Genomic DNA, 16,501 nt, shown 5'->3' on the forward strand with positions numbered 1-16,501 from the left:
CCAGGTTGCTTCTCTCCTTGATTAGCCTCCGTCCGTTCTTTCTTGTCCTGCCTTCTGGGGCTTTGGAAAATTGCTCCATCACCCCGTCTTTGTGGCAGGGCCCTCAAATATTGAGACACTGCTATCGTGTCACACCCCCCAAAAAATCCTTCTCTTCTTTAGGCTAGAGTAGACTAGTCTGGGATGCGGTGGCTCAGTGGGTTAGGACGCTGAGCTTGTCGATCAGAAGATCAGCAGTTTGGCGGCTCGAATCCCGAGTGCCGCGGAACAGAGTGAGCGCCTGTGACTCGTCCCAGCTTCTGCCAACCTAGCAGTTTGAAAGCACGTAAAAATGCAAGTAGAAAAATAGGGACCACTATGGTGGGAAGGTAACAGCGTTCCGTGTGCCTTTGGCATCTAGTCATGCCGGCCACATGACCACGGAGACGTCCTCGGACAAGCGCTGGCTCTTCGGCTTTGAAATGGAGATGAGCACCGGCCCCTAGAGTCGGAAATGACTAGCACGCATGTGCGGGGGAACCTTTACCTTTTAAACTAGTCTACGCAATACGTCCTGGATGACTGGATGGATCTTCATCGACGTATTGCAATGCACTTTGCGGAAGAGAACACACACACACACCGAGGTTGGTGTAGCAGGAATTAGTAATTCCAACAACCTTTTGCCCGCTGGCTTGCTCTAACGGGTGAAGCTGCTCGGATCACGTGAACCTTCTAGTACCACTTTACAACGCCTTGGTAAGACCACACTTGGAACACTGCATCCAGTTCTAGTCACCACAATACACACACAAAAAAAGATGTTGAGAGTCTGGAAAGAGGGCAGAGAAGAGCAGCAAAGATGATTAGGGGGCTGGTGGGTACAACGTAAAGAACGGTTGCAGGGATTGGCTAAGGCCTAATTTAATGAAAAGGAGGAGGAGGGGGGACATATAACGGGGTTCCGGTACTTTTTTGTGTGTTTTTAATCCCATTTATATCCCGCCTTTTTCCGAAGACTCAGGGCGGCTTACAATCTAAGAAGCACAAACCAATGTGCTTACCAATAGCCTTCATTCTATGTATATGCCTGCTTATTAGGGCTTTCACACACACCCCAAGCGGCATTATTACAAAGTCAGCTTAATTGCCCCCAACAATCTGGGTCCTCATTTTACCTACCTCGGAAGGATGGAAGGCTGAGTCAACCTTGAGCCTGGTGGGACTCGAACCTGCACTAATTTTATTTTATTTTATTTTAATCCCATTTATATCCCGCCCTTCTCCGAAGACTCAGGGCGGCTTACAATTTTAAAGCACAAATCAATGTGCTTAGCAATAGCCTTCATTCTATGTATATGCCTGCTTATTAGGGCTTTCACACACACACACCCCAAGCGGCATTATTACAAAGTCAGCTTATTGCCCCCAACAATCTGGGTCCTCATTTTACCTACCTGGGAAGGATGGAAGGCTGAGTCAACCTTGAGCCTGGTGGGACTCGAACCTGTACTAATTGCAGGCAGCTGGTGTTACTTGAGGGGCTGCCCCAAAGAATAGGGAGTCAAGCTATTCTCCAAAGTGCCCAAAGGCAGGACAAGAAGCAACGGATGGAAAACTAATCAAGGAGAGAAGCAACCTGGAACTAAGGAGGAATTTCCTGACAGTGAGAACAATTAATCGGCGGAACCACCTGCCTCCAGAAGCAGTGAATGCTTCCACACTGGAAGTTTTTAAGGAGAGACTGGACAGCCATTTGTCCGAAATGGTATATAGGGTTTCCTGCCTGAGCAGGGGGTTGGACTAGATGACCTCCGAGGTCCCTTCCGACTCTGTTATTCTATGTTCTACGGATGAGCAGCGAAAGGTCTCCAACTAAAAACAAAAATGAATCCAGTTGCGACGACTCAAATTTTCGGACAGCCCAAATCTTCATCCACGTTTGTCAGAGACATTTTTTTAAATTTATTTATTTATTGCTCATGCTCCGATGGACTGATTTAGCCGCGACTGCAAACGTTCCAAAAGCTTTTTACAAAGAAGAGAAGGGAAGTAGGCTGCAAGGCTTTTGAGAGCAAGGGCTAAAATTCACACCTCGCCTTCCTGCCGTTGCGGGTTTCCCCTCCACGCCCCCCCCCCAAAGTCTTCGTCTTTCTTTCCATCTCTTGTCAATACTTTCACAACGAAGCCAGAGGCAACGAGAAGAACCCACAATGTGGCTGGCCAACCTCACGGCTTGCTTGATGCTATGGGCCGCGTGGATGTCTGCTCTTCATGCCAACTTTACCCTTCCTTCAGAGCCGGGCATGGTGAGGAGAGCCCCGTAGAGAAATGGGATAGGAGGGGTGGTCAAAAGGAGGGAGTGAAATGGCTGTAATTGTGAAATGATCTCACGAGGTCGATGGATCGTTAAGGTGCTTCCAAGTGAAAGGCATCACGCAAGAATGCGATCATTCAAAGCTTTATTTAATGATAAAGTAAATAGAAAGAGTTTCCTGGCATGGAGCCCTCCATGCCAGGATTATAAGCTAGCAGAAGAACAAAGAGAGAGCAAGCAAGCATAGCATAGCTGGACTAGACTAGACTAGAAACGGAACTAGAACAAAGAGCAGCCCCTTGAGCAGAGGTATTTATGGGGGGTCTCAGCCCCTCCCTAACCATAAAACTCTCTCGCCAATGGGGCTGCAGGGACCGGGGACCCCTGACCCATCAGTGGAAGCAAAGAAGCCTCTTTGCTCCCATCTGATGACCTTTTTGGGGAACTGCCAATGGCTGGCACAAAACATCTAACAGTAATTTAGTTCCCCCCCCTTCTCTGGCCACCATTGCAACTTGCCTTTTGATAACAGCTTAATAATAGCTTGCTGTGCAGAAAACAATAGAATAACAGACCCTTGGAGGTCTTCTAGTCCAACCCCCTGCTCAAACCGAAACCTTATACCATCCCAGACAAATAGCTCTCCAATCTATTCTTAAAAGCCTCCAGTGATGGAGCAACCCCAACTTCTGGTGGCAAGCTGTTCCACTGGTTAATTGTTCTCACTGTCAGGAAGATTCTCCTTAGTCCTTAGGTTGCTTCTCTCCTTGGATTAGTTTCCCATCCGTTGCTTCTTGTCTTGCCTTCTGGTGCTTTGCAGACTAGGTTGATCTCTTCTTCTCAGAGACAGCCCTTCAAATATTGCAAAAAAAAGCTATCTCACACCCCAAGCCTTCTCTTCCTTCGGCTAAAAACACACCTAGTTCTCATAACTATTCATCATACGGTTTAGCCTCCAGTCCCCTGACAGAATAACAAAATTTTTGGAAGGGACCCTTGGAGGTCTTCTAGTCCAACCCCCTTGTCCAGGCAGGAGACCCTAGACCATTTCAGACAAATGGTTGTCCAGTCTCTTCTTAAAGACCTCCAACGTTGGAGCACCCACAACTTCTGGAGGCAAGCCGTTCCCCTGGCTAACTGTTCTCTCTGTCGGGAAATTTCGCCTTACTTTTACTTTCTACATCTCTCTTGGATCCACAGATGTGCTCGATAGATTAGCGATGTTTTGATTTTCTCCTGAGCTTTCGGGTGACTCTCCATACGACTGGAGCGAGAGGAGTTACCTTGGGTTTTATTTGCAGACTGGAAAGTGCAGGCTGCTAACCGATCGGTAGAATGACGGAGAATGCTGTTCGGTTTCCAGGGCTATAATAAATCACCTGCAGAGAAAAATCTAAAAGAAATTCTTGAGTAGCCTGAGAATAAAGTAGAAAAACAGAAGCCTCTTTAGCCCAGGAGAAAAAACATGGCAGGAACTGCCAGACAGGCTCTGCGTTCAACCGAGGTTAACTTCACTGTATGATGACACCTTCCCCAGCTTTCTCTCTCATCTTTCCTTGTCCCTAATTTCCCCAGAAATATACAAGAGAGTTAACGAGGCTAATTGCATAGAGGGACCAGCTACGGTAGCACTGCATTTGCAGAAGAAAAAAAAAATCAGGCTGCAAAGGGCGACTTGCCTTTGCCATATTTTCATTCTGACGTGGGTTAGCACTTTTATGTTCTATATTTTAATCGAGATGCAGCTGACTGAGAAGTTCCAGGATTTTATGGTGAAATTCAGCAAGAGCTACAACAGCCGAGAAGGTACGCAATGTATATTCATTCCCACTTCTCCGTCTGTACCCCGAATCGTAAAACTAGCCCAACAAATGGGGTTCTGATAAATCATAGAAGAGGTTGAATCTAGCCATGTTTTGGGGCATGTGTGAATGCACTGGCCACGACTTGAATAAGAAGAGAAGCAGATCTGAGCCCATCAAGGTAAGTATGTCAATCTGGAGCCCTCTAGAACAGCGGGCCTCTCAAACCTGGTAGATGGAAGATGCATGAACTTCAGCTTGTAAGCCACCCTGAGTCTTCGGAGAAGGGCGGGATATAAATGGAATTAAAAAAAAAATTCCCAGAATTTCCCAGGCGAACTGCTGGCAGGGGATTCTGGGAGTTGAAGCCCACTCCTCTTAAAGCATGCTGGCAGGGGGTTTCTGGGAGTTGAAGTCCACCCATCTTAAAGCATGCTGGCTGGAGAATTCTGGGAGTTGAGATCCAGTAGTGTTAAAGCCTGCTAGATGGGGGATTCTGGGAGTTGAAGTCCACCCCTCTTAAAGCATGCTGGCTGGGGAATCCTGGCAGTTGAAGCCCACCCCTCTTAAAGCATGCTGGCAGGGGGATTCTGGGAGTTGAAGCCCACCCCTCTTAAAGCATGCTGGTTGGGGAATTCTGGGAGTTGAAGTCCACCTATCTTAAAGCTGCCAAGTTTGGAAAACACGGCTCTAAAAGAATCAAATGTTAGCTGTGTTAATTGTCATCTGTCCAGCTGCAAATGAGAAGCATTTCTGGGCATTCCATGAGCTAATATAAAATTATTTGGACTCCTGAGGGGTGAATTACCGGGGGGGGGGGCACGAAAAGGATTTGGCTACAAGACTTTGCAATTCCTGCTTTTCTGGAATGGTTTTCTGGCTTCCCAGCCTAGAAATATTAAAACGCAGCTCCCCGGGAAGCAGGAAAACACCCAAACCAGGGTCTAATATCAGCTAAACACACACATTTGTAACGAAGTGGGGTTTTCTGCTCCCTGCCCCTTTGATTTCTTGCCCTAGAGATGATTCACCGCTTCAAGGTCTTTGCACAGAACATGGAAATCAGCCGAGTCTTGCAGGACACTGACTTGGGGACTGCGCAATATGGGATCACCCCTTTCAGTGATGTGACAGGTAACGCAAAAGGGGAAACGGAACGTTTGATCAGTGGGGGCGATGAAGCTACAATCGAGGATGCAGGGTAACAGAATGCAAGTTATCCTCAACTTACAGCCGTCGTTCATTTAGTGACTGTTCAAAGTTACAACGGCGCCAAAAAAGGGGGCTTAGGACCGTTTCCCACACTTACAACCGCTGCAGCATCTCCACGGTCATGTGACAAAAATCCACGGAGGGTGTGTGTGTGTGTGTGTGTGTGGGAAACCTGTTAAGAGAGATTCTGTTATGCTGAAGATCCAAACTGGAAATAAGGAGAGATTTTCTGACCGTGAAAGCAATTAACCAGTGGAACAGCTTTATGGGTGCACCGACCCTGGAGCTTTGAAGAAGACACCGAACAGCCACTTGTCAGAAATGGCTTAGGGTCTCCTGCGTGAGCAGGTTGGACTAGAAGACCTCACAGGTCCCTTCCGGCCTTAGGATTCTTTAAAATGGCGATGGGGAGGCGGTGCCTGAGAATCAGAAGGGAGGGGGTGGTGGTGGCATTCCCACTAAAGCAGCCAGCATCCCTGTTTCCTTTGGGGTAAGTGAAATGTGTCGGGTAAACCGCGCAGCCCCAGTTTGCAAATCGGAAAGAGTGAATGTTGACAGCGAGTGCAAGCAAAGACGCGAACTTGGCTTAGTGGTGGGCTGGTGGTGAGCTGAGTGTTCCCGTCCTCGGCGGGTGGGTGGGCCGTCGTGCCGCTGTGGCAAGCAGGATGTTTAGAGATGCGTCTACCACAGGACCCAAGCTCAGTGCAAGGTCTAAGCAGCCGAAGTTCAGCCCTGTTGCATCGACACAGAAAGGACACAGAATTAACAGAGTTGGAAGGGACCTTGGAGGTCATCTAGTCCAACCCCTTGCTCAGGCAGGAGACCATTTACCGATTCAGACAAAGGGCTGTCCAGTCTCTTTCTTCTTAAAAACTTCCAGTGTTGGAGCATTCACCGCTTCTGGAGGCGGGTTGTTCCACTGGTTAATTGTTCTCACTGTCAGGAAATTTCTCCTTAGTTCCAGGTTGTTTTTTTTTAATTCCATTTATATCCCGCCCTTCTCCGAAGACTCAGGGCGGCTTACAAGCTTAGCAGTAGCCTTCATTCTATGTATATGCCTGCTTATTAGGGCTTTCGCCCCCCCCCCGAAGCGGCATTATTACAAAGTCAGCTTAATTGCCCCCAACAATCTGGGTCCTCATTTTACCTACCTCGGAAGGATGGAAGGCTGAGTCAACCTTGAGCCTGGTGGGACTCGAACCTGCACTAATTGCAGGCAGCTGGTGTTACTTAAGGAGGCATTAGCCCACTGCTCCTTGACTAGTTTCCATCCGTTGCTTCTTGTCCTGCCTTCGGGCGCTTTGGAGAATAGCTTGACTCCCTCTTCTTTGGGGCAGCCCCTGAGAGATTGGAAAAAGCCACCATCTCACCCCAATCCTTCTCTTCCTGAGGTTAAACGCACCTAGTTCTCCTAAGCATTCATTCTGTGGTTTAGCCTCCAGCTGCCTAACAGAACAACAAAATAACAGAAGTGTTGGAAGGGACCTTGGAGGTCTTCTAGCCCAACCCCTTGCTCAAGCAGGAGAGACCCTGTGGCTAATGTTTCTCCAATCAGCCACAATGAGTTTGCCTCATGAGTCACACAGAGCCCGGAGTTTTGATTTCACAAATGCAGCTGGTTGCATTCTTCAGCAAAGCCAGCTTAACTCGCATCAAGCCTTTGCATTTTATTTTCCTTCTGGGGGCTGAGCCCATCCGAAGTAACCCGGTTTGCAATCCTGGCTTAAGCCCAGGCTTGAGGTGGCCCAGCTCAGAAAATGTCCTGAGCTAAACCGAAACAGAGTCAAATATGTTGTGGGAAGCTGCTGTTATCTCAGCGGCTGGCAGGAAACAGTTTAGGAGTGTTGCTTACACAACGGGTCTTTTGTTTGGGCACGGCAAGCGAGCATTGTGGTTTATAAGCAGCTGTGTGTTATTCACCCTGATTGAAGGGATGACCTGGGGGGGGGGAGAAATTAATTTGGCTGACACAAAACTCGGTGGAAATACCAAGCAAATGGTCAAAGAAAGTTTAATTCACTACCCTGGAGAATTTTTGCTCAAGGTTTGCAAGGCTATCAAGCAGAATCAAAAAAAAAAACCTGGCTTTCTCTTTCCTCACTCCTATTTTGTGAAGGTACACAACACCCAAGGCCGGCCAAACTATCTTGGCAGCTGAGGCTAAAAATTCCACACGGACATCTCCCGCTTTGGGAAAGTAAAAATAGAAAAATTAATAAAAAGAAGGCAGGGGTTGCCGCCCCACCACTGCGATGGGTCAGGTCTCCTTGGCCTGTTTTAAATGTTTGACTGGGGTGTTTTTAATTGCCACCGGGAATGCCTTCAGCCTCAACACAAAGGGTCCTTGACTTACAACCATTTGTTTAGTGGGTGCCGATTGCTGGCGGAGAGGTGCTTCAGTTTAAATTGAATTCCACGGCAGGTAGATAGATTTAACCATGGTCTGGGTTGGGAAGAGGTGAGCGTCCTAGACCGGGCCGAGTCCAAAAATGCCAGGGAATTTCCAGAAGCCTGGCCCTCTGACAAATCGGCCATCCGCAGACACGCAGACGTTAACAACGCCTACAGAGTGTGCGAAAGAGACAAGCGACCAGGCCAAAAGAGAAGACGACTCCAGCGTCTTTCCACCAGTAGCCAGGACCCAGATCAGCCTAGATGAGCTCCACGGTCAACTTCACACCAACGATCAAGTAATTCAGTGCCCCAGTCAAGAAACTGCCACACACGGCCATTAGTAAACAGCCCAAGCAAAGAATCCCTAAGACCCACCCACCACCATCACCACCACCCAGACAGGCAAGTCATCAGAATATAAACTGACGGCAAACTGCGCTCCTTACTAGCACGGATGATGTTCCCTAGTTGGGTCACGAAACGTCTGCAAGGAAACAGCCACGTTCAGAGAGCCCCAAGGACCCCACAGTCCTCCTCCTCCTTTCCCTAAACCCCACTCCCTTCTAGCACTGATGACGTTACCTAGTTGGGTCACGAAGTGTCTGCGAGAAAACAACCCAGCTCAGAGAGCCCCAAGGACCCCACAGGCCTCCTCCTCCTCCAATTCTCCTCCCTTCTAGCACTGATGACGTTACCTAGTTGGGTCACGAAATGTCTGCGAGAAAACAACCCAGCTCAGAGAGCACCCACCCAGGGACCCCTCATTTCAACCCTGAGCTACGACGGTTCTCGTTCATTGAACAGAATGTGTGTCTTCTTCCCTACGCAGAAAGTGAGTTTGCTAGGAGGTTTGGCAGCCGCGTCTTGCGGGCTGCGCCTTTGGTGCCAACGCGACGACACCACAGCTCCTCGCCGTCCTCCAGATTCTGCGACTGGAGAAAGAAGGCTGTGACCACCGTGAAGGACCAGGTGAGTGTGGGCAGACCAAGCGGCCAGGCTACCTTCTGCAACCACGACAGCCCTAGGATAGCACAGCCACGGTTAGAAATTGGAGGAGGCGGGCCAGATCCTAGTTTAGCGTTTCCAATCTCTTTCCTAGGGAGGCTGCGGATCCTGTTGGGCCTTTGCAGCCGTGTCCAACATAGAGGCCTTGTGGAAGATTCACCGGAATATTAACTGCAGCCTCTCGGTTCAAGGTACGCCGGGTAACGAAAAATGGGGAAGGGAGGGGAGAAAGGAGAGAGAAAAACCACATTTTTCAACCTTGGTAACTTTAAGTTGGGTAGACTTCAATTCCCAGGATTCCTTGCTGGCTAGGGAATTCTGGGAGCTGACGTCCACCCATCTTGAAGCAGGCTGGCTGGAGAATTTGGGGAATTGAAGCCCACCCCTCTTAAAGCATGCTGGCTGAGGGATTCCGGGAATTGAAGTCCACCCTTCTTAAAGCATGCTGGCTGAGGGATTCCGGGAATTGAAGTCCACCCTTCTTAAAGCATACTGGCTGAGGGATTCTGGGAATTGAAGTCCACCCTTCTTAAAGCATGCTGGCTGGGGAATTCTGGAAGTTGAAATCCACCATTTAAAGCATGCTGGCTGGGGAATTCTGGGAACTGAAGTCCGTGCATTTTAAATTATGCTGGCTGGGGAATTCTACCTATCTTCAGGCATGCTGGCTGAGTTGAAGTCCGCCCATCTTAAAGCGTGCTGGCTGGGGAATCCTGGGAGTTGAAGTCCAGCCATCTTAAAACATGCTAGCTGGGGAATTCTGGGAGTTGAAGTCCTCCCTTCTTAAAGTTGTCAAGGTTGAGAAACACTGGGTAGTTCCCGCAATGGTGAAGTGGGGACAGGCTGGGTGGTACAGAGGGCTGACTAATTGGGAACTGGGGGAAGGCAAGTGTTTTCCATCACTATCTGAGAATCTTCTTCGAAATAATCTTTTTTTCCCCCACCTTTGGTTCTAGAACTCGTTGACTGCACATATAGTTTCAGAAGCGGCTGTCTTGGTGGCTACGTCTGGGATGCCTTTCAGTTTGTGGTCAACAACAGTACGTAGACACCCAGTTTGTTGCACTCTTTTACTGCAGCACTTACGTGCGTTCACACAACAGCTCCCCTTCCTTGGACTCTAGGCTATGACTCTGGGCTCAACCCAGGTGGGAGCCTCACAACAAGCCAACCAAGATGGGCCCTGTGTGAATAGGCGGGTGAACTGAACCGGGAGGCAGAGATAAGAAAAGAAAGTAGTTGGAAGGGACCTCCGAGGTCTTCTAGTCTGACCGCCTGCTCGGGCAGGAAACCCTAAGCCATTCAGACAAGTGGCTGGCCAGTCTCTTCTTAAAAACTCCCAGTGTTGGAGCATTCACAGCTTCTGGAGGCAGGTTGTTCCACTGGTTAGTTGTTCTCACTGTCAGGAAATTTCTCCTTAGTTCTAGGTTGCTTCTCTCATTGGTTACTTTCCATCCGTTGCTTCTTATCCTGCCTCCAGGTGCTTTGGAGAAGAGCTTGACTCCCTCTTCTTTGGGGCAGCCCTTGAGATATTGGAAATGCTGCTATCATGTCACCCCAAGGTCTTCTTTTCATTAAAGTAAAAAGTAAAGGTAAAGTTTCCCCCGCACATGCGTGCTAGTCGTTTCCGACTCTAGGGGCCGGTGCTCATCTCCGTTTCAAAGCCGAAGAGCCAGCGCTTGTCCGAGGACGTCTTCCGTGGTCATGTGGCCGGCATGACTGGACGCCAAAGGCGCACGGAACGCGGTTACCTTCCCACCGGAGTGGTCCCTATTTTTCTACTTGCATTTTTACGTGCTTTCGAACTGCTAGGTTGGCAGAAGCAGGGACGAGTAACAGGCGCTCACTCTGCTACGCGGCACTCGGGATTCGACCCGCCAAACTGCCGACCTTCCGATCGACAGGCTCAGCGTCCTAACCCACTGAGCCACCGCGTCCCTTTTCATTAAAGTAGACATACCCAATTCCAGCAACCACAGTTATTTGATGAGCAGCTCGGCTTGCTTGTAGCAACAACCGAGGTCTGGTTTTTGTGCAGCAGCAAACTCGTTTGGTTAGTGAATTATATGCATAGTCGTTGAAACAGTTTCAAAGCTGTTGTTTAACTGCCGATGTTAGGAAAAATCCAAAATAGTTAACGGTGATAAAACTTGGCCTTTTTTAAAAAAAAGTCCTGCTCATCTACCCCTTTCGTGTACATATCCTCTGTTTCTTTTCTAGGTGGATTATCATCCAGCAAGCTTTACCCCTACATGGAGAAAAGCCAGCGCTGCCAGAAATACAAGGGGCGAAAACTAACCAAGATTGATGGTTACAGCATCCTTCCAAGAGATGAGAGACGTAAGTCTTTGGCAAAGGGCTGGATTGAGACTCCTGAATTACCGTATTTTCCGGCGTATAAGACGACCTGGCGTATAAGACGACCCCCCCCCCAACTTTTGAGACAATTTTCATGGGTTAAAAAGTCGTCTTATACGCCGGAAAATACGGTAGAAGGATCTTGCGAGACGCCGGTTTGCTAAAGATAAAACTTTCTGCAGACGGAAAATTGGAGCGAGAATAAAAACATTTTATCTGCAAGTCTCTTTTACATGTTTTAACAGATTTTCACACGTTTAAACTCGGTTCAGGAAATGCAAGGATTGCATTGAGATGATGCCAAGCCAACAAACCACACAGGGGCTGAATACAGGGAGTCCCTGACTTACAGTCATTTGTTTAGTGACCATTCTGTTACATGTTTTGTGCCAGCCCATGGCAGTTCCCCAAATAGGTCATCAGATGGAGCAAAGAGGCTTCTTTGCTCCCCTGCAGCAGCCCCATTGGCGAGAGAGTTTTATGGCTAGGGAGGGGCCGAGACCCCCCATAAATACCTCTGCCCAGGGGCTGCTTCTTTCTTCTGCTTCTCTTTTCTTTCTTCTCACTTGCATGCATTCTCTATCATACAAGCATGGATGCTTCCATGCCATATAGCTCTTTTTATATAACCTATCGATGAATAAAGCTTCATAATGACTGCATCTCTGCATTCTGCCTATTTCACTTGGAAGCACCTTAACGTCCCATCGATCTCTTGTGAAAGCTGCTTCACACATTCAAAGTTAACAATGGCGCTGAAAAAAACGGCGATTTACAATCAAGCCTTGGGTTTACAACTGTTGTAGCGTTCTCACGGTCACGCGATCAAAATTCGGATGTTTGGCAACTGCTGCGACATCCTGGGCTCATGTGATCAGCGGGCTTCTGATAAGCGACGTTAACGGGGGAAGCCCAACTTGCTGAACAGTGGTGTGATTCGCTTAACAACCAGGCTGATTTGCAAAGAGGTCGCATTTGGCGGGACTCGCTTTAAAGCCGCTAAGGGGAAAAATGGCAAGCCACAACTGGCTTCAAATTGATGTGGCTGAGGGAGACGTCTGTTAACTGAGCTTCACCCCTCCTTTTACAACTTGTCTTGCCGCCGTCGCTAAGTGAAGCAATGCAGCTGCTAAGCTGGTTAACCCGGTTGTTAAGTGGCTTCCCCGCTGCTTGTCGGAAGGCGGCCAAAGTCGATCAGCTGTCCCCCGGGGTACTGCAAGCCATCATCAATATGGACCGGTTGCCGAGGGTCTGAATTTGGATCATGTGGCTGCAGGGATGCTGCAACGGTTGTGTGAAAAATGGCCGCAAGTCCCTTTTTTTTTTTTTTTGCCCCGGTGCCGTTGTAATTTTGAACGGTCACTAAGCAGACTGTGGTAAGGAGGACTAGGTGTATTTGGGAGGGGGAAATGAATTGAGCTCCCTAAATCCTGACTTTGCTGTCCTTAGATTCTGCTTGTCCAAGCTTCGGTGTTAATTTGTGATGCTTTTTCTCTCAGATATTGCTCATATTGTGGCCACTCAAGGTCCCGTGACAGCTCTCGTGAACCGAAAAATCATTCAGGTGAGTCCCGGGTGAAATTCTGATGGAGAAGGGGAAGAAGACTCTACGTTTTGTTAGCTGGGTTCTTTTGTGGCTGAATTTTCCCAGCCTCCCTTTTGGACCAGGCCGCTGGATGCCTTTGTTTTTCTTCGAAGACATTTTGCTTCTCATCCAAGAAGCTTCATCAGCTCTGACTGGATGGTGGGGAGTTGGAAGGATTTACACTCCTGGAGGAGAAGCGAAACGTCTTCAAAGAAAAACATCTGCCTCGTCAAAAAAGCATCTTTGGGACAACCGAAGACCTGGAGGACTTGAGAATCTCCCTAGGCGTCCAGCATCCTAACCTGGATTAATCTGAACTCAGGGTCAGCTCGTCTGTAGGTGTGGCTTAGTACCTTGACTTAACACAAATGTGCGGGGAATTCGGGATGGAGCTGTTGTACCGGGTGACTTTGAGGCCAGGCAATTTTTCTCTGCCTGGCCTTCTTCGCAGGGCTGTTGTTTACGGGTATCAAAGGAAGGACGGCCCGTTGTGTCTTTGGAGGGAAATAGGCTAAGAAAGAAATAGAGGTAGCCCTGGACTTACAACGGTTCATTTCATGACCGTTCAAAGTTACAAGGGCACTGGGGGGGGGGAGGGAAAGACCATTTTTCACACTTACGACCACTGCACGGTCACATGATCAAAAATCAAAAGCTTGGACGCGGATTCCTATTTATGACGGTCGCAGCGTCCTGGGACCACGGGATCCCCTTTTGCGACCTTCAGTCGAGCAAAGTCCATGGGGAATCCCAGATTCCCTTAACGACGGTGTTACTCGCTTAAGAACTGCAGGGGTTCGTATAACAGCAAGCGGCAAGAAAGGCCGTAAGATGGGGCAAAATTTACTTCGCAGCTGATTTGCTTAGCAACGGAAATTTGAGGCTCCACTGTGGTCGTAAGTCAAGGACTACCTGTGTCGCACAAACCTAGGCTTAACCACGGGGCTAAGTTTGTGGCTTGCCGTTAACGAAAACGCAGACAAACGGGTCAACACAACAGAGGGTACGTGTGAATGCGGCCCCCGGAGCAGGTTCCAGAAAGGGTGATTTGAGAGAAACAGAGACCTGTGAACCGCCCTGAGTCCCACCAAGGAGAAGGGCGGTATATAAATCAAATAAACTATAAACTATAAACTATAAACCTAGAGAGGTGACCGGAGTTTAACCGTCATCCCTCTGTGGCTAATCGTGGTCTGTTTGGATTCTCCCTGTGGGGCAGCATTACAAAAAAGGCATCATCCAGAGGGCCAAGGTGAGCTGTGATCCCAACTGGCTTGACCACGCAGTCCTTATTGTTGGCTTCGGCGAAGGTAAGCCACGTCTCCTTGGCTATTGGGGCCCACTGGATCCTGGCTTAATTCTCCACTCAGCCCTTGGGGGGAGGGGAGGGGGCGCGTCCCACCAGTTATTGAGATGGGAATCACAACCCCAGTTTGAAGGCAGTTCAGGCTTGCAATCACCCAAGATCCTAAATTTGGAGTTTTCACCAGATGCAGTCTATATTAAAGGCAATCCTCGTTTGATGACCTCGTTTGGTGGCTTAGAAACCGTCTGAAGTTACGACAGGGGTCCCAGATGCCATTTCAAAGTTTTGATGCCCCCCCCTTCCCAATTTAGCAAAAATGGACCTTCAAGAAACACACGGGGCCTTCTTGACAGGGAGGGAGGGAGGAAAGGAGCAATGGTGACCAGGTTGTTACCGGTTCACCATGTGGTGTTGTTGTTGTTTTGGTTGCAGGCAAAAGCCGACGTGGTGCCTGGAGTGGATCGTACTGGATTATCCAGAACTCATGGGGAAAACACTGGGGAGAAGAGGTGGGTTGAGTCCCACTGATTGGTGGGAAAAGAGAATAAAAGGGAATTCTGGTCAAATGGGAAAGGCAGCAGGCTAGACCCCAGGAAAGGGTGAGTTCTAGTACCTTAGGGACGAAAGCCGGCCGGGTGACTTTGGGCCAATCACCAGGAGACGGTGAATTCTAGTCCTGATTTAGTCATGAAAACTGGCTGGGTAACTTTGGGCCAAACACCAGGAGATGGTGAATTCTAGTCCTGCCTTAGGGATGAAAGCCGGCTGGGTGGCTTTGGGCCAATCACCAGGAGATGGTGAATTCTAGTCCTGCTTTAGGCATAAAAAGTGGCTGGGTGACCTTGGGCCAATCACCAGGAGACGGTGAGTTCTAGTCCCGCCTTAGGGATGAAAGTTATCTGGGGAATTCTGGGAGCTGAAGTCCACACATCTGAAAATTGCTGAACTTGAGAAGCACTAGCCTGGATGATCTTCTGGATACTCTCGACTTGGATAACTTGGGGAAATGACTTGTCCATCTGCCCCAGTTCAGGGGCAGGAAAAGCATCGAACGGTCTCTAAACGGCTGGTGGTGGTTAAGCCAGGAGAAACTTCCTAACAGTGAGGACAATTCACTGGAGACAAAGGGTTGTCCAGTCTCCTTTTTTAAAAAAAATCTCCAGTGTTGGAGCACCCACAACTCCAAAAGGCAAGCAGTTAATTGTCCTCACTGTCAGAAAGTTCGAAGTTACTCCCAGGAATTCTGGGAGTTGAAGTCCACGAGTCATAAAAGAGCCAAGGTTGCCTACCCCTGGCCTAGGCCGCTTTATGACTCATGGACTTCAACTCCCAGAATTCCTGAGCCAGCCATGCAGAGGGAAAAGGGAGAAGTTTCCATGCTTAGCCACGCTGGCTCAGGAATTCTGGGAGTTGAAGTCCACCAGTCATAAAAGAGCCAAGGTGGCCTAGCCCTGGACTAGACAGCCACTTGGGTCTCCTGCTTGAGCAGGGGGTTGGACTAGAAGACCTCCAAGGTCCCCTTCCAGCTCTATTCCGATTTTATTGATTGGTGGATTGACTGGATTGACTAGCTGTATTATTTAAGGATATCTGATACCACTTAAACTGAACTCTTTATCTTTTCTGTTAGGGCTACTTCCGGATGGACAGGGGTTCAAACACTTGTGGGATTGCCCAGTTCGCCGCAACGGCAACTGTCAACGACTTGGGGGGACAGAAGCCGTCCCCTTGCCCCAGATGATGGTTTGCACGCATCTGTCTGTCTTTTAAGGCAACCGGCTTTTGGAGCAGCGAGTCGCATTCTTTTTCAAGCTTTTGCAACCTGGCGCCCCCTATCCCTAACCCTAACCCCCCCCTCCGCCAATTGATCTTCTTGCTTTCTTTAAAACCAAGAGCTTTCCTGATTTTTCTTAAGTTTTAAAAGCCACAGGCCAGCAGTGTCAACCTTGCAGAATTGCCAGCTTAACGTTGGAAAGCGACGGAGCGAATCCCCGGTCTGGTGCAAGATCCTTGTGCGGAAAAACCTGGCTACTTTCTGCGTTGCGGACCTGGGGGAAAGGAATATCTGAAGGGCCGAGAGACGGAAACGGAATAAAACCCACGGGCAGAATGTGTTACGCAGGGAGTCCTCAGCTTACCGCAGTTCGTTTCGTGACCGCTGGAAGCTACAACGGCGCAGGAAAAAGTGAGTTACGACCGTCTTTCACAGCGACAACTTTTGCCGCAGCCCCGCGGTCAGGTGGTGATCCAAATTCAGACCCTTGGCAACCGGCTCATATTTGCGACCGGGGCTAGACCGTGTGATCCCCCGTCTTGCGGCCTCCCGACAAGCCAAGTCAATGGGTTACGGATGTTCTCAACCGGAGTGATTCGGTTAACAACGGCGGCAGGAAAAGTCGCAAAAACGGGGCAAAACCCCACTCAAGCCACGCCTCGCTTAGCGACAGAAAGGTTGAGCTCAACGGTGGTCACTTAAGTCGAAGACGACCCGTCTACCAAAAGGAAGAAAGCGGGTTGTGAACGTACAACGGACACTGCTGGTT

General features: G+C 49.1%; 1 protein-coding gene across 1 annotated transcript; it reads left to right on the forward strand.

Annotated features, from left to right (window-relative positions):
- Positions 1 to 2,189: 2,189 nt before the first annotated feature.
- Positions 2,190 to 15,707, forward strand: CTSW (cathepsin W). Its single transcript, XM_081341047.1, has 11 exons — positions 2,190 to 2,288; positions 4,036 to 4,102; positions 5,119 to 5,232; positions 8,534 to 8,673; positions 8,804 to 8,900; positions 9,666 to 9,749; positions 10,930 to 11,049; positions 12,567 to 12,631; positions 13,872 to 13,962; positions 14,391 to 14,467; positions 15,589 to 15,707. Exons 1-11 carry the CDS (start codon positions 2,193 to 2,195, stop codon positions 15,697 to 15,699), a joined length of 1,062 nt encoding a protein of 353 aa, XP_081197173.1. The 5' UTR covers positions 2,190 to 2,192; the 3' UTR covers positions 15,700 to 15,707.
- The last annotated feature ends 794 nt before the right edge of the window (positions 15,708 to 16,501 follow it).

Source organism: Vipera berus (genome assembly GCF_964194415.1).
Source record: "Vipera berus genome assembly, chromosome: 16".
NCBI lineage: Eukaryota > Metazoa > Chordata > Lepidosauria > Squamata > Viperidae > Vipera > Vipera berus.

Bases quoted from the DNA above. Each gene is read 5' to 3' on its own strand.
- CTSW (XM_081341047.1), top strand. From the start codon at position 2,193: ATGTGGCTGGCCAACCTCACGGCTTGCTTGATGCTATGGGCCGCGTGG. The intron at 2,289-4,035 runs GTGAGGAGAGCC...ATTTTAATCGAG, and splicing joins TTCCTTCAGAGCCGGGCATG to ATGCAGCTGACTGAGAAGTT. The intron at 14,468-15,588 runs GTGGGTTGAGTC...CTTTTCTGTTAG, and splicing joins GAAAACACTGGGGAGAAGAG to GGCTACTTCCGGATGGACAG.